Source organism: Dermacentor silvarum, chromosome 11, assembly GCF_013339745.2.
Source record: "Dermacentor silvarum isolate Dsil-2018 chromosome 11, BIME_Dsil_1.4, whole genome shotgun sequence".
Classification (NCBI taxonomy): Eukaryota; Metazoa; Arthropoda; class Arachnida; order Ixodida; family Ixodidae; genus Dermacentor; species Dermacentor silvarum.
In genome coordinates, this window is record NC_051164.1 from 47,878,681 (window position 1) to 47,905,367 (window position 26,687).

At 46.5% G+C, this 26,687-nt stretch overlaps 2 protein-coding genes across 2 annotated transcripts in view; both read left to right on the top strand.

Moving 5' to 3' along the window:
• LOC119432562 (endothelin-converting enzyme 2-like) overlaps window positions 1–17,909 on the top strand; it is a 68,600-nt gene extending 50,691 nt beyond the window's left edge. Inside the window, exon 9 of the mRNA XM_049658300.1 lies at window positions 17,749–17,909. Within this exon, the coding sequence (XP_049514257.1) occupies window positions 17,749–17,805 (57 nt within the window). The 3' untranslated portion in view covers window positions 17,806–17,909. The remainder of the gene's footprint in view (window positions 1–17,748) is intronic.
• Window positions 17,910–19,500: 1,591 nt separating this feature from the next.
• LOC119432563 (uncharacterized) overlaps window positions 19,501–26,687 on the top strand; it is a 32,871-nt gene continuing 25,684 nt past the window's right edge. Inside the window, exon 1 of the mRNA XM_037699725.2 lies at window positions 19,501–19,583. The gene's annotated coding sequence lies outside the window, so the exon portion shown is untranslated. The remainder of the gene's footprint in view (window positions 19,584–26,687) is intronic.

Genomic DNA, 26,687 nt, shown 5'->3' on the forward strand with positions numbered 1-26,687 from the left:
GGTGTTTTGGACAGTTTCGTCACGTACCTGTATTATTTTTTTTTACTCTACAACCGGGGATGTTTTCTTTGCAACGGCCCCTTTATTATGTGTCTATTGCACACAAGTCGCTAAGCAGCTTCTTTATTTCTTTTTCCACAAATTCTGTTGTCTTCTTGGTAACCATACAACAGCTACGTCATGACGCTCTTTGGCCATAGCTGGCGCTTGCGCCATTAAACGCCACCCATCAATCAATCAACAATACAGCAGTCGTTCAGTCTTGAAAACTTAAAATTTGGGGTGGGCCAACATGAAATTTGCTAAGCCCAAATTGAAATTTGGGGGTAGGCCAACCTAAATATGGGGGGCACTAAAGCTTTAAACGCTATAAAAAAGTTGAGAGGCAGTTCGTGCAACTTTTATTGCAAATAGCATTCTTTGCCTACTTCAGTTTTTTAGCTTATCTATCTATTTATCTCATCTATTTATATAATTCGTGTATCCTCTTACGCCGGCCGAGTGGCTCAAGTTGTCTACCTGCTTTGGCCACTAGGTATGGGCTCGTGGTCCTGATGACGTCGTGGTCGTTCCATCATCGTCATTTCAGCTTTGTTATCTCACGTCTTCACTCAACAGTCGTCATTCCTGTCGTCGTCATACAGCTGTCATTCATTCATTGTCAAACCGGCATCGTGATGTCATCGCGTGCGTTCTGTCGTCGTCCAGTTCCAACTTCTTGATCTGTCTCTCGTCGTGCCATATTCGTCACGCCCCGACGCAGTGGCCCAAGTTGTCTAATACCTTGAGCCACTAGGCACGCGGGCTCGTGGTTGTGATGCCGTCGCGGACTAATTTCGTAAGTGATAAATTTACGTCACATTTGGACAGTCTACAAATTGTAGCCGGTAAGTTTGCAAGGTGCGTTCAGCTTGAAATTAATTTCCAGGATGACACCAGTTTGTCGATATGCGCCCTTAAACTCGCCGTAAGAATGCACTGTTGTTCCACTTACATTTCTAAGCAAAACAATCCTTTATGCATTGAAGCACGAAGTAACCGGAACGCCCATGTTATTTATTCCCACATATTGTCGCCCAGCTAGTACAGCTAGAATAGTTGACCAGCAACAGATAGACAAAAAACAAAAAAATACGTCAGCCTTTAGCAATAGCTGGACCTCGGAGAGCGCGCGCGCAACCACGAACTTCGTCGTTCTCGCCTCAAGGGGCCATTGTCATCACGTGCCAACTTATTTCGCGTCATTGCTCCCCTCTCAAAAGCGACCGACCCGGTCGCTTCAAGGGCAGCGGGCGGACACTATGGGCAAGAGTGCCAACATGAAAAGAAAAAAAAACATACAGGAATGTACATAATGCTGAAGCGGTTTGTGAGGTTGCTTATCCCTCGCGTGCGTAGTATGGCTTCATCCGTACTACGTGGACGACTTCAGCACGGGGATGGCGTCGGTTCGAGCCAGGATCAGAGCTTTGAGGCACCACGTCGTAGTTCACATCACTGAGGCGGCATACAACTACATAGGGGCCGAAATAGCGGCGCAGCAATTTCTCCGAGAGCCCATGGTGTCGGATAGATGTCCACACCCACACGCGGTCGCCTGGTGGGCACTGGACGTTCCATCGGTAGTATGTGGCGTTCAGGAGGTCGCCTTAGTGCCACACGTGTACTTCCCATGGCGGTTCATTATGTATTGGAAGAAGTCTAGCCCCGAGTGTATAACTTCATGCATGACCAAATGTGCAGCAGGCTTTCGCCTTCTTGTGTTTCAAAAGTGTAACACCTGCCGAACTTTTGCTCTTTACGGGGTCGGCCATTTTTCGTCACGGCTCAGTTTCTCCAAGGACAACCGCCAACGCAGATGCCTATAGCTTTCGCCTTAATAAAGTTTGACTCGAATTGCGCCCATGTCTTCCCGTTCGTATCTGGAATAGCAAGAAAAATTAGATTTAATCTGCGAAGGTGGTTCTCTGCGTCATCGCATCGACACTTTCACGTCAGGCAAGAGGTTAGCGATGATGTCGCTCGGGCTGCCACTCTTATTGGAGCCTAGTGCTTGATAAGATTGAACTATTCTTGGTAACATTCGTCGGTTAGCAGCTTAACGTGAATGGCGGCGTTTTTTTTTTTATCATAAAAATGTTCACGGCAAGTTTTTCATGACTCGTCCCTTAGTAAGTGAAACGTGAGATTTCGCAAGAAAGATTTTATCAGCACAATCCGGGGATAGACTTTCTGCATAGAACAAAATTTCATCCTAGTTGTCATTTAAGTGTAAAAAAACAGGCTATCGATGTGTACAAGCTCGCTAACGGGTCGCATTATCCGCTGACCCGCCTGCTTATCGGCCACTTACCTTATGGTGTGCTGTCTTCATGTTCCTGCAGACCTGGCAGAAATCCTCCTCGGCGTTGAAAGATCGCATGCAGTGTTACGAAATGATATCGAAGGCTCCCAAGTGGACGCGGGAGCCCTTCTACCGGTCAGCCGCAGTAGACGTCGTGTATGACACCTACCACATGAACTTGGCCAACAGAGGAAAGAAGGATCCTGACCTCGCTGACTTTACCACTGATCAGACGTTCTTTCAGGTCAGCGATCTTAAAATACCAGCACTTGTATTTCACGCCTCTGCTTTTATGCCCTCGAAACTATGCGATATAGCTTTACCATTTACTGGTGCAGTTTTATCACCAACGCGACAATGTCATATTTCGTGCACCTGAATCACGAAAGAGAGCCAGAAATCAGGGGGGGGGGGGGGGTATCTCAGTTAAATTTCCGGTAGTATAGCGAAAACTCTTCGCATGATTTGTCAGCAAGTCATAGTTTTATAGGCAGCGCATGGTACTTCAGTTTTTCTCATAATTCACAGTCATAATAATGTGACGTGACCACTATGTCTCACGGAAAGCAGCGACTGTATAACGTACAACCTATTCACTTTTTTCATTCCAGTATCCCGACGTCAAAATTGGTTAAGTGCCGCCGCACGCATCGGGCAATGACGCGCAGCGTTGTTTTAACAGCTCAATCAAAAGATCTCGTTTAGAGGAGGCCACTTTTGTTTGGTTAGAAAACAAATAGAATTTGCTATATCTAATTGGCTAACAAGAGACGAGGAGCACGCAGAAGTGGAGAGGGTTTCGATGTGGCCGAGCTAGCGCACTAAAAGTACATCCCCTGATGAGGAGGGTGGCGTCGGCGTCTGCGATTGGTCCGTTTCCCCTGGATTAGCTTGAGATGGCCGGTCGAAAATCGCAGCGGCGAGCAACGCAGCCTAAAAATGTCGCTAAAACTGGTCCTTAGCGAAGAAGAGTTGTCAGGGCGCTGTCGTATGGTGTGTCGAAAGGGGACAGCGTTGTACGGCCGGGCAAAAATTTTTTACCGCGGAGCTGTTTACCTCTAGCCCCTACATGCGCTCACAAGGGGGGCACCCTGGGCAACTTGCGTCCGTATCGTGAACAGGAATGGAGCCGATTGTGCACGTGGCCTGCGCTTCTGTGTTATAATGTCACGCGCGTTCGTAAGAGAGGGGAGAGGGGGAAAGAGTGTGGCGATGGCGCCTGTGTATGTGGCCAGCGCTTCTGTGGTTACAACGTCACACGCGCCGGAGGTGCCGACGCGGCTTAAGCAGCGGTTGTTGCAGATACATGGGAGGTGCGGTGACCGCGGCGACGCTTGTATCGGCGTAGTGTGGTTCGGTATGAAAAAAAAACGTATGATTTCACAACGTATGCAGCCCATGTATGCTGCCTAAACAGCCAGTGCCAGAACAATCTGTGGACAGGCATCTTTTATTCCTTTCGGATTGTGGCCGTCTCCGGTTATTCCAAAAAGAAATTCAGTCTTTTGGGGCATATTATTGCATCTTTACTGCGTAAACGTCACTCTGATGGGGTGAGTTTTCGCGGCTTGGTGACGTCGCGGGACAGACAGGCGAAGTGGGCGACACCTAGGGCTAATTGTGAAAAAAAAAGGCGTAGAATTGGAAAGAACTGTATTTCGTTTGTTCGGCCTAGTTATGTGTAATCAGTGTGTACACATCATATGATATTGTGGTTTTCGTGACTTGGCGTGACATACAGGCGAAGTTTGGGCGGCCCAGCAAATGTGTGACCAGTCGCGCATGACTAGTGGCAGAAATGGAATAGAAACAGATTGGTAATTACTTTACGTTATTTAGCGTCCCGTGTTATGTGCCTTTGGCAGCAGGATTTGTTGAAACGGAACAGAAGGCCTAAGCAGTGACGCCTAGACATCATTTAGTGGACAACTGTCAGGTAGAACCTGGTAAGTAATTGAGTAATGAACATCAGCAGGGACATGCAGTGCCACGTTTTACCCTGGTGGTGTAGTCTGGAGAAAGCTTGCACCGGACGGCCGGGAAGCCGCGGTCCACTTGACACCAGCGTCCCGGTGATGTTGGGCCCTGCAATTTTTGCGTCTTTCGTCGACGTTTTTGCAAATTTTTTAGTCGTGTCGTATGCTGCCTCGAAGTGTGCATTCTGTGGGACCTGCCACAAAGCAGCTTACTGCCTTCATCACAAGGCAAAAGAAAAAAAATTGTGTGTGAACGTGCTTTGTACGAGGCTGCGAATACAAGCTGAAAGATAACACAATCCCATTGACAACTATGAATAGATGTCCACTTGGCGAGTTGTCGTTTACCTCTTTATCGTTAAACATAGGATCACTGACCTTTGCGTGAACGGCTTATTAGATGTTTTTGAAACGTGAAATTACCGGGAAACTTTCTCGTGGACTTGTCGTAGAGGAAAATGCGTGAGAGGAAGCTGTGTATGGCGATAAACGATCACCTTCCTTCTATGTTGTCTCCTTAAATAGTTTTCGGTTGCGTTGATATATCGGAACAGCATGCCGCTACTACAGTGAGCCGTGACGCACAGCAGATGGTCATGGCAATCAAAACGCAAACGTGCTCAGTACGGCGCAGTATGGGTTTGGTGTGTAACCAATTCTTTGGAAACACCCGCCCGTTGCGGTGATTTGCCAATTTTATGGTATCGGCCCTGTGAGTTGGTGCTGGCAGTTTCAGTGTGGTAATAAGCCCGCGCATATCAAACAGATCAAACGAGCGTCATGTCGCCATTTCTAAGTCCTTTATTCTCTTCTTCCATCTTCGCGCTCCCTCCGATGTTCTCCCACTTCTCTTACCGCACGCTTCACTCCCCCAACTTCTTTCTTCATCCCTCCTGGGATGGTATTTAAACACATTCGATATAGAAGCCGATCCTTCATTTTCGTTGGCGCCAATATACCAGACAGTTTTGAAGTTGCCTTGCTGACTTAGTGGTATTCACGACAAGACATGGTCCTCTATATACAGCGCCAGTGTTTGATAGTCGCTTTCTCACAAGAACCAAGTCTCATGCCTCCAGCGCTGGTAACATTGTGTTTTGCTTCTTATCAAAGTTTCTTTTCATTGTTTCGCGGTAGTTCGCTTGGCTGTCTTCTGTCCTTCTTGTTTCCGTAAGCTGTACCATCTTGTCGACTCCCAAGGTTACATCAGCTGGAAGATAAGTTGGATTTGCAGTTACAACAAAGTGGTGTACATCCTAGACCCATTGGGTTCGATCGATTGTGATGAGATACCACTGCTTCAAGGCAGCACTTCCCTCTTCCCGGGAAACTTGGGTACATGCTGTTGTATTGCTTCAGGTCCCGAATAGTTCGTTCCGCCAATGCATTAGCTGCTGGATGGTACGGGGCGGTGAATCTGTGTTACTCCACGTCGTTCTGCCCGTTCCTGCAGTTTATGACTTCGAAGCACTGGACCATTATCCGATACGATAACTTTCACGTTGTCAAACATTTTGTGGTTGAGCAATGAGATCACACGCTGTTGGCGATCTGTCTTCCTTTTTTCGCAGCTACCATTCTTGTGCAATAGTCCACGCACACAAAGAACGCTTGCGTTTTCTACCTAGCTTCAGACTTCTTACGGAGCTTAGCAAAGTCTAAAAGGATAACTTCGAATGGCGTCCCTGAAAGTTAAGGCAATTCAATTGCTGATTCGCTTGTTAGAATTTCACCTTATTCAGCTGACATTCGTGACATGAGTGTACATACATATTCGCTTCTCGTTTCATGTGAGGCCATGAAAATTGCTTCGTGAACTTCATGTAGGCTCTCCAAGAAGCGCAGCTCATGCCACTTTCTCGCTTCACCACTGAGAAATTGTCGCATGTGTAAGGAAGATGACGAACGATGACGCAGAGTCAGCAGCATCGGCAGCATCAAGCGCGCAGCAGAAGCTCGAGCGAGAGGACTGGGCTCGGTGCATCCTACGACCCGCTGTCGCTACGAACCCCAATAAATCCCCTTTATACATGTTTAAAACGCGGTCTTGGTCAGACAGCCAGCCATTGTATCTCGCAGCGGCCTCATAAAAAGTGATCCATTCTTCTGGGTTATCAGAAGACCCGTCAAAAGTTTCTGGCCGTAAAATTTCAACTGGATGATTTCTCTTGTGGCGTAAAGCAAACAGGACAGTTTCCACCAGGGCAGTCCGTTGCGAAAGTTGTTGTTGCATCGATGTGGCCTCAAGAATTGTTGATCTCTCGTCGTATGAAGCGGCAAGACCGAACGGTCATTCAAGTACCAGCAGGTTTAAACACGGTCACTGGAATACTCACCTTTGCCGAACCTCGTTTAACAAGCTATTCGGGTGACACAGAAGCTCGAACCAGAAAAAAGATTCAGGAGCTCATTCGTTGTTGTGTCCACTGGGAGGTCGGCCGTATAATCATCCTGGAGATGGTAGCCTTTGGATACCACTCTGTAGTTCTCTCCACGAAAAAAAAATCACCCACATCTTCGTTCCCTCGTCGGCCTGCGCCAAAATATGTAAGCGCACACATATCAAACAGATCAAACAAGCGTCATGTCGCCATTTCTAACTTCTTTATTCTCTTCCTCTATCTCCGCATTCTCTCCGATGTTCTCCCATTACTTCTTGTCTTTCGGTGCGCTTCAAGTGTCGCCGTTGCTACATCAGGTCTAGTACCACCAGAGCGGCGCACGTAACTAGCGCAAACACTAGCGCTTTAGCGCTCTACGTCACGAATGCCTCGTACTGAGGAGTTTATCATCCCAGCTGAGTTCGGCGAACGTAAGCGGAAGCGCACCGAGGCAGCTCGTCGTCACACTGCGACTCGGACGCCTGAGGCCCACGCTGCCCTAGTAGAACTAAAACAGATCGGCGAACGTGAACGCTACACCACCCAAACGCAGCATGCAAAGTTGCTTCAAGGTAATAAAACATTACATCTTCAACAGCCACTGCGTCATACGCGCTTCGCATACCACCAGTTCGCACAGCCGTTACAAACTGCGGTCGCCGTTTAGTTACAGAAAATTAACGCGATTCATGAGAATCCTTCTTATTGGCCAAGAAAAATGCTTCCCATCGAACTGCGCTCAACTGGCGTTGTGGCTACTGAATTTCTTTTTCTCGAGGCGGAGATGATAGTCGTACCTGCTTGTACATTTTATCGATGCGTTTATGTGCTCGTGCGTACACGTTATAACGTTTGCTTACGCCATTACAATTCTTTGGGAATGTTCACCAGTTAGCGGTATGCTTGTCTGTCCGTCCGTATCTAGCCTATTTCGCGCCAACTTGGGTCACTGGGTATTCCACGGTCTAATGGGTAGAGCATGCTATGCTGAGGGAACAGGGATCGAAACCAACTTTGGTCACTAGCTAATTATGTGCCACAGGGTGTGTGCCGCCCTTCGATCGAAGTATTTGACTCTAACTTGAGTTACTGGGAGTGTGGCATACGCTATGTGCCACTCCTCAACCAAAAAATGTATATTTCAATGATCTTGGGGTAGAATCGAACCTTCGTCATATAGACCGTTTCACTGTTTACAAACATAGGCCCTGCACGGCTTCCGGTTTTGCCCTCTGACGTAGCTGCTAAGTGTAACTGGCAAAGAAGCAACCATGCGTTAAAACATAGAAGACTGATAAGGCAGGTGACCGGAAGTTTCTTGGGTGTGGCGCGCTCGCTGCTGTTATCGCGAGCATGAAACCGTCTATATAGTCAGACAATATTGTCCTAACATCTATTCATACACGCGCAACGCGCAGATATCGTGTCGGCCTCATACGTAATGCGTTTTGGGGGTGGCAGTACAGTGTGCCACTACGCCGCTCCTACGCCGCTCCTACGCCGCTCCTACGCCGCTCCTACACCGCTCCTACACCGCTCCTACACCGCTCCTACACCGCTCCTATACTACTTCTACACTGCTTCTACACGCGTTAACATCGACCGTCATTCAGATGATTTTTGCCGAAATCTTTTTTTTTTTGCCACGTATCCGTCACGTGACAATGGAACACGCAAAGCAAATGTCCAAGAATGCGGCGAAACGCTAAACAATCTAGACAGTGATCGCAGTAAGAATCTCCGTAAAAAAGAAAAAAGAAAGGCTGACATGACTTTTTCGAACTGCGAAGCACGATGCGTGAACGCTTCCACGTCTGCGCAAGAATTCAGGAATCTCGCTCACCTGGGAAAGCAGAAAAGACCACACGAGGCCTACGCCTGTCGCAATGACCATGCAAATAAAAAATGCGGTAGCAGATAACAGCGCAGCCGGTGCGCTTTCTTCCGGATTCCTCGGCTGGCTGCCGCTAGGGGTCTCCCGCGACTTTCTAAAAGGGTTCGTTACAGTTGCTCGCACACGGACAAGTGAGAACTGTTCTAGTGTATTTCTCCATGTCAGATATTTCCAGCAACACATATTGATTTCTACAGGCATCAATTTACCAGAAAGTGTTAATTAAGATAACTGCAACGAGACTGTCGCAGTGTTCCAGTCATAATGAACCTACCGGCTGTAATTTCCTCGTATACGCTCGAGGAGCACCTCATGGAACAGAAATTATTCTCTTGTCCTAAGACCGTGTAATATTCTAAGATTGGGGATAAACGCCGCTGATTACGAAAAGATTACGCTTCCTTAGCCATAGGTTTCCTTTACCCGTAAGTAAAAACTTTTGACACTCTCGTCAAGGAAACTACGTCGGTATGATGTTCATGTAGCCTAACGCCGCTGGTGAGCATGGCTGATGACGGTTCTTCGCTCAACGTCTCGCGTTCGCGCCACAGGTGATGTGCTACCTGATGTGCGAGGCTGAAATTGTGAACGGCTCGGTGGCAGAGCTGAGCTGCAACCAAGCGGTCAAGGACAGCCGCAACTTCGCCAAGGCGTTCGCGTGCCCGGCTGGAACGCCCATGAACCCGTTGGAAAAGTGCCGCTTCTTCACCTGACACGCTCTCAACCGTCTTGGTGTCGGCGAACAAATTTGCTGATTCGCCGGAGACTTGATGAACACTCGTTGTAGCTCAAATGCGTGGCGTTCCCTTAGCGTTGATGTATTTCGTTAGTTCGATCGCGTTTTGATTTTAAATGTTCCGGTTCGCCGTTTTTATTAAGCCTACACTTGAGCTCCGATGCGAGAGTATCGCTGCCTTATGCTGGTCCCTATGACATTTGTGATTTATGAGATAGGTATATGGACATGATACTTGAATGCTCGATGGTTCCTGTCTGTCTCTTTCTCTCTCTCTCTCTCTGCCCTACAGTTCTTTCAGTGCTACTTATGTGTACTTTTGTTTGTAGTTGGGTTGATTTCGTTTTGTATTTTTGCAGCCACTTGTGCGTGAACTCAAAAACGTAATTCGAGTGGCGTACTTTAATATATTATTTGATTCTCACGTCCAACGATCCTGCGCATGCGCTCAGAATTACTGGTATACGTAAACCTCGTGCTTTATTGTGGACTTGACCTGATGCGGACATTGTTCATACGTTTCATATCATCATCATCATCATCATCATAACATATATGTAGCCAAGAACATAGGAGGCAGGGACCTCAAGATGTGCCACACTGACGGATAGCGTCGCTTTATTTTAAAGTGCCTCCCCTCGAATCAATTCAGCGCCTTAATATCTCTTTGAATGCAAGGAGCAATCAAGCTTTGGCTATTTCTTGTCATGTTAATACAGATCAGTGTTGCGCTCGTGTGTCCTGTGCGCGCGCTTGAGCAGCTGTAGACCTTTTCATCGGACGGGGAAGAAAGATCGTGCGGTGAGCCTTCTGGCTCCTCTCTGGCTTGTGTGAGCCTGCGCGGCAATGCTTGAATGTGGTGCCGTTTTGTGCTGCGGAACGATTTGGAGATGTGTTAGGTCGTTCTCTGTGAAATTTACGCGATGTCAGTTCATGCGAGGCCGTCATATGGAACCATTGTATAGCCTGTCGGTGCAGCGGTAGAAATGAACGGGAATATGTTGCCGCGTTTCCCCGAGGAATATGAACTTGCAATGGTGATCAAGGCGTGAAGATATGAAATGGAGCAGGCTGTATCCAGCGCCATTTTGAGTACGTGATTGTGATAATAGATCATTCGGAAAAGGCAGAGGCGAAAGAATTTTCTGCGCATGACAAGGGTCTGGAGATTAAGGCTATCTTTCATGGTAGTCACACTGGATTTTCGGTGATAGTTCTACAGTATGGATCGTGTTGAGCGATTTTAAACTGCTTCAAGCTTGTTGATAAGTGTGACTTGGCCGGATCCCCATGCATGCGGATGAAGCGTATTCCAGCACAGGTCGGAGGTAAGTGATATATAACTTGTTTCTTTAATGATGATTGTGCAAGGGACAAGTTACGTATTAGGTAACCGAGCATACGCTTAGATTTGGATGTTCCGTAATCAATGTGATCAGCCCATGACAAAGAGTTAGTAATGTGTACGCCAAGACACCTATAAGAACGAACACATTTAAGCGGGGATTGCGTTCTAAGCATACGAGTCAGTTAGGGAAAGGTGCGTGGTTACGGTAAGCTCTCATTGTTATACATTTAGAAATGGTAACTTAGATTTCTCAGAGCTCACACCAATGCGTAATTATATTAAGGTCTGTTTAACGGGATTCGATGTTGGCATCATTAGTAACTTTCCGGTAGATAACAATCGTCAGCAAAACGACAAATAGATGAATTTATATTATTACGTAAATCATTTCTATGAAACAAAAACAGTAGCGGGTCTAGCAAAAAACCCTGGGGCATGCCTGAACGTATGAATACCTCAGGAGCTACCATCATCAGTATCAGGAGGTAGCATTAGCGGAAACAAACTGTGTGTGGTTAGAAAGAAATTGTTCTATCCACTGCATCAATAGCGGGTGAGTACGTAAGTGGTGTAGCTTTAATAGAATCGGCTGATGGTTAACCTTGTCGAGTGCTTTCGCAAAGTCTAGGAAGACGTAGTCAATCCCCACATCCGTGTCAAGAACAACATGCAAATCATTAGTAAATATCAGAAGTTGCATTCCACAGGAAAAGAACTTACGCTTACGAAAGTCATGTTGGGAGCTGCGGAAGAAGTTACTTGAGTCCAAGAAATTAACAAGGACTAATAACAAGAACTTCATGAGCTGGTGAACGTCTGTGAGCGTTTCATTCAACTCAACGTGTTAGCTCACGCGACGGTCGGTCCAGGGCGCTCGCGAGGGGCTTTAGTTCGGTTTGCCAGATGCGTGCTCCAGACCGGCCGCGCTCCTGCGCGCAAAGGCAAGCCGAAAGGGCTAAATTATTCATGCGTTCCATGGGTGCGTCCTTAATGACACGCGTATAACGCGAGAGGTGTGCCTTTACGCCGTTGCTAATTTCGTGATGTTATATGTATTGAAATCAAGCGCTTTCACGCTTTCGTACTTTTCTATATTTAAATGTATGGTTTAAAGGTTTTAAGGCACGAACTGTTACGAACAGAAGCCCGTGCTGCCTTATGCCATGCCAATTCAAGAAAGTAGCAATGGCGAGCCACCCCTCTGTTACCATAGACGAGGCCTTGCTACGATACTGAGAACACATTTCCAGAAGTACCGCTGAGAAAACGCCCGAATATGTTGTAAAAAAAAAAAAAGCAAGCGATCCGACTGAAGCTCTCGGCACGTCTGAGGTCACCGCAATATGGAATATGTGACAGGAGCTTGCTAAAGGAGCTTGCAACAACGTAGACAGGAAATTGCTAGTGGATATCATGGAGCACAAGGGTATAATAGACGACGATTTCGTGGCTCTTCTGCTGTAGATATACCGGGTTTTTTTTTTTTTTTTTTTTTTTGCAATGACTGCCAGAAGTACCTAAAAGTAGCACACAAGATGAAAGTCAATTTTAGAAACGGGAATATCTGGAACGGTGGACGTTGAACTGGCGATGCGTTCTAATTTTCTCGCTAACTAGGTAAATAAAAATTATTCTATTTACCGTACTTTCCGAACTATAATTCTATAACTTTTTTTTGTTCTCATAAGTTGTGTCAAAACAAATATTCTACATTGATATCCCTATACGTAATGCCCAGGCATGGGATCTTCGGGTAAATAAGTGAAATGAAAAAACTCGATTAGTGAGCGACTCATCCAACACCAACAGAATTGGAGGACGCTTAAGCTTCGCCTTTAAGAGTGGAAAGCGAAATCATCGTGCCCGTAAGGCCGACCCCGTGTATCGGCAACGGCATGCAGTCCGTGAAAGTGTGAGTGTGTGCATGTAATCAACGGCTACGTGATCTAAAATAAACGCTATGCAACTTAACGAAATGTCTTCATTCAACTTCAACGTTAAAAAAATACAATCCTAAACAAGCCGTTCATTAAAGTTTTCCATCCATCCATCCATCCATCCTAAACAAGCAATGAAATCACATATGCATCGCGTTGGGTCGCTCAGCGTTTCTTGATTTCCTTGCGTAGTCGTTGGCTTTGGAGTTTGACTTTGATTCAGTTTGCATGGAAGGAAGCTTCGCGTGCAAACATCTTACTTTAAGAAATGCGCTTTGAATTTTTTTACATGAATCCCAGCCAACCAGCTCAAATTCATGTTGGTTTGGGAATCACAACATGCCTGTCTGAACCTTAACTGGAGTGTACAAGAAACATACCGTTGCGGTGTGTTAACTAGAGCTGAACTCGCGACTGCAAAATCGAAATGGTTACCGGAATCCGGAAGCACTGCAACATCAAGCGCAGGTGACTGATGATAATCACCAAGTGGTGCTATTTGTAACGGTTATATCTCGGGTGCCACAACGTACAATAAAAAAATTGTGGCACCCTTTTCTTGTTTATTGCGTCAGGTTTGTGCGTTTCACCTTTTCTTTAAGAAAAGACTAAAGTACAACAGTCTGCTAGTACGCGTCGCCTCCAGTAACGGAGGCACCCATATCAGGGTGGCCAAGCTGGCTGCCACCAGGCTGCCTGCACGGCGAGCGCAAGGAGCAATCCTCTGTCGCCATGGCCGCTCCACTGTTAATACAAGATTCGATTTCGTTCAGAATGTGGCAACGCACGGTTTCTTGAACTCTCCGTGAGAAGGCTGAACGGAAAGCCGTGCTCAAATCTGGGATCCCCGTTGAAGAGGACCCACTACCCACTGGCTACGGCCAGGCAGCAATGGTCCGTGTGTGGAGAATCGATACCGGTACAGGCATCACTTCAGCGAGGCGAGCGCTATTCGACTACCACAGGCAGCAAGCCTAACAGTAAACGATGAAGATCCATGATCATATGCCAACCAACGTCGGCAAAAGGCGACGCATGTCGCGGGCAAAACTCAATGCAAACACAATCATGCGCACGTCCGGGCGAGACAGGCCCTTTGTGGCCGCTCCCAGTATGACAGGCAAATCTGGAGCACCTTAAATGAGAGTGCTCGCACCTTGGTGATATTCGGCACATGTAATCGAAGACTTCCCTATTGAGCAACGACCGCATTCATTCCGTCAGTGGATTCAACCCCATAGGATGGCCGCCGCAGCGAGCTGAAATTGTGTTATTGTATCTGTATAGTCATTACTTTGTGCTACTAAACGTATTGTATGACAAAAAAATTAACTACTATGCTGTTTATTTTCTTGCATGCTTAATATTATTGGTATTATTATGTCTTTTTTTTGTTCTCATAAGTTGTGTAAAAACAAATATTCTGCATTGATCTCCCAATACGTAATGCCAAGGCTTGGGCTCTTAGGATAAACAAGTGAAATGAAAAAAACTCGAGCAGTGAGCGATTCATACAACACCAACAGAATTGGAGGACGCTTAAGCTTTGCTTTAAGAGTGGAAAGCGACAGCATTCCAAGATCCCTGGCTGCTTATCAGGCTTTTTGTCTCGTATATTCAAATTACAATCCGACGCTATCACGTCTGCAGGCTGTAGTTCAGGTCTGATTTTACTATTTTTCTGATGGATTTTACGTTGAGAAATTCAATTTTGTTCACTAACTCCTTGCGTTCCCTGTGTGATCCTGTGTGATTCACTAGCCCCTGTGTGATCGGGGTGGTTCGGGATGGATTTCTCCGCCACGGATGCCTCGGACGCCGATGCTTACGCCGAAGCCGACACCTGATTTTCTGCGACACGGGGCCCTGAACGCTCTCTCGTTAAAAGGAAAAATGAAATACTGGACAGCCTCTTGTGCTTCATCCGGAAAGCGCAGCTCCCGTGCTTTATTTAAACCTGACAACCACCGCCAAATGGCTAAACAAGCGGACCGCGGTCCCTAGTAATTTCGTGACTCAACAAAGTCGTTTGAAACAACGACAGTAGTACTCGTGAAAACAAAATGCTCAGTCAAATCGGGGCCCCCAGGGGCACCCCACGTAGGTGCACGTGCATTCTCGTGTTCTCGGCCCTGATTGGTGGCTGCCGGTGATTCCATCCACCGCAGTGCCATGCTAGCTCTGTGGCCATGACTCGGTCGATGTGGCACGTGTGGATTGAAACCAACGGGATTGCAGCTAATGAACATCTGCGTCAGAAGCTTTTAAAATGTAGTGCTATTCTTCGTTTTCAGTGCCGTCAAAGATGGGCTGTAGTCAACCAGCGCGGCCTGTGTATTTCTTGCTTATTTTCTCTCCTTCCAAGAGGCTGTCCTGCTAAAAACTGCACTCTCAGTAAGAATTCATTTCCGTGATCTTTTTTATCACGGCACTGACGTGTCCACCAAGCACAATCGACCTGCAGTTAGATGTACATAGTTCCAAAAGTAGACATTTGCAGATGACTAGATTGCCCGCGCGTGCATGTGAAATCTTTGCAAGTAAACCGTCTATCCTGATTGCGTCCCTGCAGGTGCTCTGGACTCTCGCAGAGATTTCCCATTGCTCATGTCTTGCTCCTGTTTGTATTAGGAAAGGCTCGCAGGCCAGGTGACCTCTCACGTGACGCTTCCATCATTCGCCATCACTATAACTCCTCATGATGGCGATGACTTCGAAGAAGTTGCAAGTGCCCCACTAAAGGGGACTGACGAAAAATCTGGTTGCGTAGGCAAAATGCCATAATTGATTGTTTACATCGTCATAGTACTCTTCTACTCAACGCTAACTCGGGGAAATAAAGGCTTTTCGTAAATACTATCTCTCGCCATGTAGCACAAGAGCAGTGCCAGTAAGAGAAGCAATGAGACCGACCCCATCAAATTAGAGAAATCTCGGGAATACTTCAATCCATAATCCCGACTACAGTGTCATCACTGTGTCATCAAATTTTTCGTTTCCTTTTGTTTTCTTTGCGGTGTTCAATGTTCTTGCGTTATTTTTCTAACTATTGCTGTTTGATGACTGGGCTATATGATCTGTTCATTTGCCTATTTGAATTAGTGTACGCGAAAATATTTGACCTTTCCTACAGGCCATTTTATTCACGCTTGTGTGTGCCTTGATGTAGTACTACTAAAATGGCCGATAAATGATCATGACCCCTCAAACGTTTTTATATCATCGGTTACCGTAAAAAACACGTATGCAGGTAACATATCACCTGATCAGAATTCTTAATAAAGGTCACAGTGACGAGAATGAAAATATCACCAGATAAGCGCACTAGTGAATAATACAGTAAAACCTCATTATATCGATATAACTAAGTAAGTGAAATTCCCCTGGAAGTCATCACAGGGATTCGTAGTGCAATATGTGCAATGGGGGATATTTCGATTTAGTGGCTATAACGCAGCAATTTGGGCTTCCATTCCTCTTTGTTATAACGAGGTTTTACTGTATCGCGACATATTACACATAAGATGGACGGTCGAAAACATTGTTCATACTTACATGTGCACACGCGTAACTCTCGAGTATGATATAAAGAGGAAGATGAAGAAAAGATTGCGTTTGCTCGTGCTGTCAGGCGTCGGCACTAGGACACTGCAATAGGAACGTATGTGATGCCATATTTAACTTTGTGACGGAAACAACGAGACTGCCATGTTAATTTTATCGTTTTAGTTTCCTCCACATGAAAACAAAAATATTACCATCCAATTTTAAAATAATATAGGCTGAAAATTTATATTACCGATTAGTATTCATTTGACATCTCGTTCTTAAATTACAAAGTTCTATTTAGGTGTTCTTCCACTTTTACCTACTGCCGCCCGATTCACAGCTGATCCCTCGTACCGGGGTTGCGCTACACCAAACCGAACCAAACCAAGCTACGCGAAGTCGCAATTTGCCAGACTGGACGTCACCGTCACCGAATGTCACCGTCTTGTAATAATTTTAGGCCTCGGCACTAAATTTGAGCCAAAGGTGCGTTTCATGTGCTCTATTTAATTTCACACATGAAACAAACAGATTAGCGTGTTAACTTTTGCATTCTTTTTTTTTACCTCTGTTCAATGTTAATTTCGCTTCAATTTCTACTTGTCCCTATTCATAATTCAGCAGCGTTTTAACACTAATTCTATTTTATCTCTGATAGTTTATTTTGTCTTACCCTGGCTTCTCAGATGTGTGCTATATTTTTGCAACCTAGCTTTCTTCTTTTATTATTATTTCTTGTTTTTTTTTTACATTTTCTTTATTTAAGCGTACTTGTTGGCCTAATATTTTCTCCTCCTACCTTATTACAGCGAAGCTGTTTATGGCTGGGGTTCCGTGCATTTTTTCGTGTCCGTCAACAAAAACTACAGTCAGCAATGGCTCGAGCGTCGTCGCAGTCTTCTTCCACAGCTGGGTCCGTTGACGCTTATCATTCCAGCGTAGCATTTCACTTCTCTTGTGTCATCGTAATGGGGAGGCCACGTTTACGGGGGTATGAGCCATTGCTTAAGGGGGCGTGACCCATTCATTGACTTACATGACGGCCAGGTTTAATAACGGACGTGATACGTGCATGTTTGTGCTATCGTCACAATGACCACATATCAGGGTAATAAATATGTTGCTACCTTTGTTCAAAATCCTGTGTCATCGCTGTGTCATGTGCTAAACAGCTTCGCTGCTGGTCATTCACCTTCACAGATTCGAATGGCTCATTATTTTTTCACTACCTCTCCTCGTAAGCGGCTACGTGCCGTTGTTGAGCACCACCATCATCATGACCATCGTACTATTCTTGTCATGCTAATACCAAGGAGGTTATATAATTCAATTGGTTGTATATCATCTCTTCGGCTGATTCTTACACTTTTCTTGCTATCCTTACTATATTTCTTATATTTTTTCCAAATTCTCTTCGGTCTCAACCGTTCAATGAATGTTCTTTAGATTACGTTTCAATGTACTATGCTCATTCATGTGATCTGCCTAATTATAATGCACTCTACCTTTAGTTCTCAGCTTTATCTTTTTCTAGCTCTCCTTTTCATGAAGTACTGTATTTCTTATCTGCGCGTTTCCTACAGCCAGCCGATTCCTGGCCCATCCTTCATAGCGGGTGCGTTCCACGTGGCCATGTCTAAGGCTCATCATCATCATCATCGTAACAGTGCCCGTGTCGCCCGGTGTGTCGCCGCATTGAGGAAGCCTCCCAGCGGAGGGGGTCGTTCCCGAGCAGCCATGTACAGCCCGGTGTCGCCGCAGGACTCCATCGTCCGTCGGCTGGCCGACCGGCGCCCCGCCGTGAGCCCGCGCAGCCTGTACCGGGGCCGCGACAACGACTACCTCATCCTGGTGGCGTTCATGGCCACCTTGGTGGCCGTGTTCGTCATCTTCTTCCACTACGACTTCGCCACCACTCGACTCGTGCAGCCTTCCAGCATCGTCTACCCCGCCACCGAGAAGAACCACGAAGGAGGTGAGGCACGCTGCGGGTGCGGCACCGCATTCCTGCTTTTCGCGTCAGCTTAACACGTCTCCTTTTCCGTGTCCGTGTCTCCTTTTTACAACCAAGGTGTTAGCCTCTACTTGGTCGGGATTTTTCATGGCCACGTGCTCGACAAAAAGGTGGACCGATCCCGAAGACAGCGAGAAGAAGCGTTAAGCGCGCAGTTTGCTGCTTCTCCAATAGGCATCACGTGATGTCACCACGTTTCGTCATCACTTGACAACGACGCCATCGCGTGACGTCACGCGATTTTTTTTTTTTTTTTTTTTTTTTTTGCTGTTGATACCGTGGCGCTGTACACCCTCGAAGATACTTCGTCATCTAGCCCAAGCAACCACTTCGCACACTTAAGATGGGGACTCCATCTCCGGGTCAACGCCAACGCTTTTTTTTTTTCAAATGCTTGTAAAACGCGAAAAAGGATTCGTTAAACCGCCGCTGAATCGATTCGAATGCAATGCTTTGCACTTGAGCGAAGAAATTGATTTTTAGCAGCTTCAGGAAGCCGGAGTTTGAGATAGGCCCTCGGGAATTTTACGTTAGTTGGTGAAAATCGAAATGTTTTATAAAATGAAGCAATAAATTTGCAAAATCATAACCCTTCAGCGAGGCATATATCGCAGTTTTTGTAAATCTGCATCGTTTACAGCATGTGCAGCTTAGAAATTTTATATATTGTTTTACACCTTGTGCGAAATTCTTACTATCTTTGCGAGCGTTTTGCAAATGTCTTACAAATTAGTGGCATATCTTCGAGTGTATTCATTCAATTTTGTCCACCGAATGTCTCATTATGGGCGTTTAACGCAGCTGCGATGTCGTTTGTTATGACTTTTGTATTGTTGAGTTACAGTATTGCAAACTCAATGATCAGTTTTTTGTCTAATTTTGCGATTTCTAACAAATTTCGTCAAAAAAATGAGTGCTGAAATGAGCGACAGGCACCGCATCAATACAGTCTAGAACAATGTACTCTGAAAGCTAAAAGAATGCTTTCCATGTCTTACCACACTGGCTAGCTTACCTCTCACTATCTCATCCGGTCAGTGAACCCTGAGCGTCCTAAGCAGGAAAGGGAGAGATAACGCGGCCTTTGTAAGTGATCGAGGAGGCGTCGAAAGCTCCGCAATGGACCCCCACGTCGACGCGGTCGGAGTTGAGCGCTGCAACCCGACAGTTCTCGAAACGACGTTAATCTATATCCATTTTTGCAGGATACGTGATAACGTGGCAGGTCCGACGAAGGGCTGAAAAACCGAGAGGCGGCGCTGGGGGTTCGCTGGAGCACGACACGCACGACGACGGTGCAGAGTCCTCGCCTAGGGAGCGCGCTAGACACAATGAAAGTCGGCGCCTCCACGCTACAACCTTGCCAGGGGCCAGGGCGGCCACGGTGTCCTCTCCCGGAGTGTTGTAAGCACGGCTTTTTCACTATAGACGGCCGCGGACGGGACAATAACAGAGGTTTAGCTTGACCGAAAACCCGTTGCCCTTTGCGGAATACGAGGCTAACGGTGAGGTGTACAGCGGCAACAACTCTGGTCGCGAGGCCTTGCGAGTTTGTGACGCAGAGTATGACCAGTAAGCGCACAGAAGACATTACGGCAGGGACCTGTGTCACATTTTCCCTATAACTGATGCTTTAAGGCAACGGTAGCAACATGATCGTTAACGTGTATTCTCTTTATGATTTTCCTTCGGCGATGACACTCACGCCACACAAGCAAGTTTCAAATGCGTTGTGCTTGTACGAACCATCACAAGGTGTCGCTACCAGCATTGCCACTGGTGTCAGCGGCTCCGGTAACCTACAATCCGTAAACGGTAAGATGTTTACGGACAAGCTAAACTTCTCTAGTATCCGGTCGTATATACCTGGCTGGTTACTTTATGCAAGTACCCGGCCGAACATCCCGAACCGAGAACGATGTCAAACTAGTACCAACTGCTTTTGCAAGCTACTACGTGTGCAGGTAGGTCGTTCGTTAGACGGAACACACTTCTCCGAAGCATGAGCGACATTCCCTCTTGAGGCAACTGCAAATTTTCAGCTTTGTGGAAGGTGACATACGGAAGATGGCGCAGCTGTGTCCCCATACACCTGCATATTAGGACATCGACAGCACTTCCCCAGCACCAAGAAAAATCTAAGCCTGCCCGTTCCCCTTAACTATAGACCTACCATTTCATGGAGAAGAAACAACCCCATCAAGGTATGGCAGCTCTGAGGATAAAGTGTTATCGCTTTTCCTTCACCACCTTAAGTTACACACCAGCTCAATGTGCTACTCCGCTACTACATGAGCGGAATCTCCGCTCTGGTAACATGTGCTCCAAAAACTGTCCGCAAGAATTGTCCCGGTAAGATAAAACCAAAGTTCACGGTACGAATTCGTGGCGTTTATAAAGCTTGCAGGGTCGGAATGACGTCATTTCCGTATTACTTACGTGACAGTAGTACATGCTGAGTACATGGGGACGGCGGGTCACCGCACACCCAGTAGTGTTAACTAATGGTGGTATGACAAAGAAGTCTGGCACGGCTGTGGACGACACGAAGGACGCCGACAGGAAGACAGGAGGCGTTGACGGCGTAGCTCGTCATAGCTTTGGCATAGTTCAATGACTTGGGCAACCGTAGAGGGGTTCTTTGAGATCAGCATTTGAAACGCGTCCTCGTCGATTCCCTTCAGTATTTGTTTGATTTTATTGCCCTCACGCATGGATGCATCGACGCGTTTGCAGAGATCGATGACATCTTCAATGTAGCTGGTAAAGGTCTCACCAGGCTGCTGAGCGCGCGACTGCAGACGCTGTTCGGCACGAAGCTCTTGAACAGCAGGACGGCCGAAGACCTCGCTGAACTTCGTCTTGAACACGGTCCAGCTTGAGACTTCGCTTTCGTGGTTTCGAAACCACAAGTGGGCAATTCCGGTGAGGTAAAATGGGACGGTGGTCAATTTCGTGATGTCATCCCATTTGTTGTTGCGACTCACGCGTTCGTATGATGACAGCCAGTCATCAACGTCGTGGTCATCACTGCCGCTAAAGATGGGAGGGTCCCGCTGACGGAGTGTGCCGGGGCATACGGAGGACTGGGGAGCAGCTGGTGGTAAGCTCGTGGCGCTTGCGGAGGTCATGGTAGCAGGGAGAATCCGGCTGCGCAATTCCAGGATGACAGAAGACCCAGCAAACCTCCACCAAATATGACAAAGAAGTCTGACACGGCTGTGGACGACACGAAGGACGCCGACAGGAAGACACAACTGCGTAGGGTTGGCCAGGCGCACCAGGAACAGCGTCGAGCCCGAGCCCCACTTCAGTAGCGCTGGCAATCCGGCTGCGGAGCTCTGCACGGCGTACTTCTTCTTCCTTACAGTGGGAGCGAAATGCGAGAACACCCTTAGATGTAGGTGCATGTTAAAGAACCCCAGCTGGTCATAATTATTATAGAGTCCCCCACTACGGCGTGCCTCATAATCACATCAAGGTTTTTGGTACTTAAAAACCCTTTTTTTATGTTAACCAAAGGCTGTCTGCTTAGATAAATCTGCCTCCGTTTCCACACTAGCTTCATTATTCGCTCAATCAAGCTGCTCTACATATGCTGCATGATTCCTATTCTGATCGAATTCACATTTATACAGATGGCTCTTCGACTCTGACCAGCTCCACTGGTTCGGTAGTTATTCCGTCGGCATCATTCTGCAAGAAGTTCAACATCAGCCACGTCACAACATCGACAGGGTCTGAACTTGCCGCCCTCCGTAGCGCAGTGCTTTATGTGCACGAACAATCACCAAATAATTGGGCCATATTCTGTGACTCAAAGGCAGCCCTACAGTCACTTTTATCAGCTCTGCGCCGCAGCCCACATGAACAATTGGTAGCAGAGGTACGAGTACGCTACCATCAAGCGGTGGTCAGAGGCCACGACATTGTATTTCAGTGGCTACCTGGGCACTGCAACATCACTGGCAATGAATGTGCCGACAAAGCTGCCCGTGAAGCACCTGACGAATATGAAAGAATCCCAATACCATTGTCAAGAACGGATGCAGCGCGGCACCTCAGCAGTCTTGCCCATACCATAACTCTAAGAAAATGGCATACACCAGTTTACCAACCGGCGCCTATATGCCATGAACCCACAGTTGCAATTACGACTTTTACCCGGTTTTAAACGACATGAAGAAACCTTACTGTGCCACCTGCGATTAGGAGTTTCTTTTACGAACTCCTATTCATTCCTAATTGGAATGGCAGACAGTGCCAACTGCAGCACATGTGGTGTTGAGGAAACCACCAGACATCTCTTATGTGACTGCCCTAGATACGAAGAAGAAAGGATTGCTCTTCGGACTGCTTTGGGGCACTTAGACGACAGGCCTTTTACGGAAGAGAAGATCTTGGGCCCGTGGCCTCGTGCGTCTTCTATGTACAGGGCTACAAAGGCGCTGTTGCACTTTTTGAAGTGCACAAGCCTGTATGACCGCTTGTGACGAAACTTAGCGATGAACACTTGACTGTAAATGTTTCAAATTTCAATCCCTTCTCCCCCTTCCCCAGTCCAGGGTAGCCTACCGGGCTCAGCCTGGTTAACCTCCCTGCCTTTCCCTTATGACTTTTCTCTCTCTCTCTCTCTCTCTCTCATTGTTCGCCCCAGAGACATGATTGACACAACGAACGCCTTGAAGCGAGTTGCAATTTTGGACCCGTATTCACAAAAACGTTCTCATACTAGAATTGTTCGTAACAGCAGATGCCAGCAAATACGATGGACTTATTACTAGTGTCAGATGCTGGTCGATGACAGGCAATCCTTACGAAAAAAATCATTGTGAATATGGCCCCCGGTTCTAAGGCTTTCTTCGCGGTTTTTCTAGCTTTATTATGGCTTCCACGGTAGCTAGAGAAAGTGCAAATATTGGCACGCGCTGAAATTGTGTACTGCCGTATACCTTATATGCGGCTAAACCTTACCCGAAATAAAGGCTTCGGAAGCTTCCGTTCGCAGATGTATAGCTTGCTAAAAAATTAACTACAAAAATAAAATAAAAAGTGTAGTTTACACCTCTTGCAGCTCAGTCACTAATAAAATGAAAATCTTGATGAATGGTGAATTCAGAAGTATATGCAAGCCTTTTGGAAACGCACAGACAGCTGTGACTAATACTTATGACTACAGTTATTCTTTCGGCAAGGCAGTGGGCCCTTGAAGGAGTATTGACATATTTCCGACTCTTCATTTATTGCATTAAATGAAGTTACGGGATTTTCGAATCCCAGAGAAAATGGTGGCAAGCCTCAGCGCACCTTAAATACTTTATTATAATCGCTTTTTTTCGGCGAGTTTATGTTTCGTTTTTCAGAAAGTTACTGTGTCGTGACGTCATGACGCAGTAGGTAGTGATATCTTGGACTTCTTTTCTTCTTTTTAAGCGAAGCTTTTTATGCTCACAAGTTTCGGCGGTGGTGGTGGTGCCGTGGTGGTGGTGTCACGCTGAAAAGTGGGCCGATCCTGGTGATAGTGCATAAAGGGTCCAAGCTCAATGGCGCATACCAGGGACAAGAAAGAAAGAAATAGAGAAAAAAGAAAGAAATCACGCGCGGCGCACACCCACGTTGGATATGCTACACGCGTGATCACGTGACACGCGCGTGACCAATCAGGTTCGTTTGTGTGTCGCGAGGCCCTAGGGACATGGAAGGAAAGCGGGTTGGCGCGCGCACCTCCAGGCTTCCCTCGCCTCAGATCAGTTTCGGCGAACAGATGGGAAGCCCACGCGTGGTGCGCTCTGCCAAGGAGCAAGCTGCGTTTGATGAACGCCAGCGTGAACTCGCTCGGGAAAGGGCTCGTCATCGACGTGCTGAATCTAGCGTGAGGGCTTCCCTAGCCGAGGCTCGCCGTTAGCGAACAGCCGACGATCCAGAGGCGAGGGCTTCCGAAGCCGAAGCCCGCCGTCAGCGACGAGCGGAGAATCCCGGAGCGAAGGCTTCCGCACGTTACCCTGACGAAGGTCAGATACACACGCGACAAGTTTCGCTTACCCCCATTTTCTCGACAGGGGAAGGGCTGTGTATTTTTTTAATCGGCCGTGAGCTGTTCTCTGACTTTCAAAACAAATGAACTTGCCGAATTTCAAAGTGCAGTGATCCCCAATAATCTGGGGCAGGTGGCTAGGGCGAACAAAAATGCCAAAACCACTATATGATTATGAGGCACGCCGTAGTGGGAGATTCGGGAAAATTTGGACCACCTAGGGTTCCTTAACGTGCACCCAAGTCTAAGTACATGGGTGTTTTCGCATTCCGCCCCCATCGAAATGCAGCCACCGCGGCCGGGATTCGATCCCACGACCTTCTGCTTAGCAGTCGAACACCCTAATCACTGAGCAACGACCGTGGGTTGTTAGAGTCTGTAATGTGCGCTAGAGATAACCTACTAAATGGATGGCCGCGGCCGTGATAAAGCAACGGTTAGAAGCACATTAAATAGCAGCACTAAATCAGTTTAAATTGACGAAGTATTCTTTACAAAACTGTATTTTTCATGATTTCACGGTAAGATGTTGATTACTAGTTGCGGAAACGAACGATAAAAATTATATTTTCCGAGTTTTATGCCGGAACCCTAGCTATGGCACGTCGGTGTGACGTCATGTATTTCGAGGTATCTTTACGTATGCCTTTGTGACTCAATAAATGTTCGTTAAACTTTTTAAGTTCATTTATTGGCTTTACATCTCCTTAGATTCCTTATAGGTTCTTACAGCTAAAAACACAAAAAGAAACTGTGCACGAGCAGACAGTGAAAATCCGTGACGTCACGACTAGCTCGTGCAGATAAGGTTTCCGCACGGTGTCGCCACCGGTCTTTTGATCTTGCGTGTTTTTTTTTTTTTTTTTTTTTTTTTTGGCTTACTAAGCGTACGTCAATAGCGCTAAAAATACAGGGATATGCCTAGATACGACGACACACGGCTCAAACTCCCAACTGTTTATTTCGGAAAAGGCACATGGAATTTTATTCACTTTCTACGCATATCAAAAGTGTGACTTCATGTAAAAATGCCGGCAGATCCCACGCCCTGTGGGAATCGATGTTATGCGAAGCAGTGTGCGGGGAGCCTACCAAGTTAACGAAACGACCATGAGAGCACCAAGCCGTAGGCGGCTCTGTCATTACCTACATGACACGCATGACATGACATGCATGTCCCGAGTCCTCAGGAGTCCCTTTAGCTACACCTATCTGTCGACCTATCTATCTTTCTAGCCACCTACGTCTTCGTGCTCTCATGGTCGTTTCGTTAACTTGGTAGGTACCAAAATTGGCATAGTATGACAAGAGTGTATGACGAACATAAATGGTAGGTCATTACATGAATATCATGACATGTGTGTCATGTAGGTCATGAAACAACCGCTTATGTCTTGGTGCTCTCATGGTCGTTTCGTTAACTCTGTGTGTACCAAAATTGGCATAGTATGACAAGAGTGTACGTCCAACATAAATGATAGATCATCACATGAATATCATGACATGTGTGTCATGTAGGTCATGACAATGACCCAGCGAAAACGATTAACACTCAAAAACCACTCAAATTGGTTCTGACGTGTTCGGAAGTAATGGTAATGACGTGTTCGGATAATGGTAGAATTCATAGTCATGAGCATGACTCAGCAAAAAAGACAATGACTCAGCAAAAAAAAGATTAATACTCAAAAACCACTCAAATGGGTTCTGACGTGTTCGGAAGTAATGGTAATGACGTGTTCGGATAATGGTAGAATTCATAGTCAAGGTGCATGACTCAGCAAAAAAGACAATGACTCAGCAAAAAAAGATTAATACTCAAAAACCACTCAAATGGGTTCTGACGTGTTCGGAAGTAATGGTAATGACGTGTTCGGATAATGGTAGAATTCATAGTCAAGGTGCATGACTCAGCAAAAAAGACAATGACTCAGCAAAAAAAGATTAATACTCAAAAACCACTCAAATGGGTTCTGACGTTGGTACTAAGTGAAGGAAACGCTAAAAGATGCTGGCAGAAGTCATAGTCATGAGCATGACTCAGCAAAAATGACTCAGCGAAAAGAGATTAACACTCAGAAACCACTGAAATGGGTTCGGACGTGGGTACTAAGTGAAGGAAACACTAAAGGGTGGTGGTACGAGTCATAGTCATGAGCATGACTGAGGATTTCGCCTTAAGGTCTTATAGGTGTAGCTAAAGGGACTCCTGAGGACTCGTGACATGAATTTCATGTCATGCGTGTCATGTAAGTCATGAAAGAGCCGCCTACGTATTGGGGCTCTCGTGGCGTTTCGTTAACTTGGTAGGCTCCCCGCACACTTCTTCGCATAACATTGATTCCCACAGGGCGTGGGATCTGCCGGCTTTTTTTGAGTAGAAACGTAATTTCCAAATTCACATCAAATTCTTTCTCCTTGGTGTCACCCCAACCACCCAGATAACTAACATTACGATAACGTAACTCCAATGG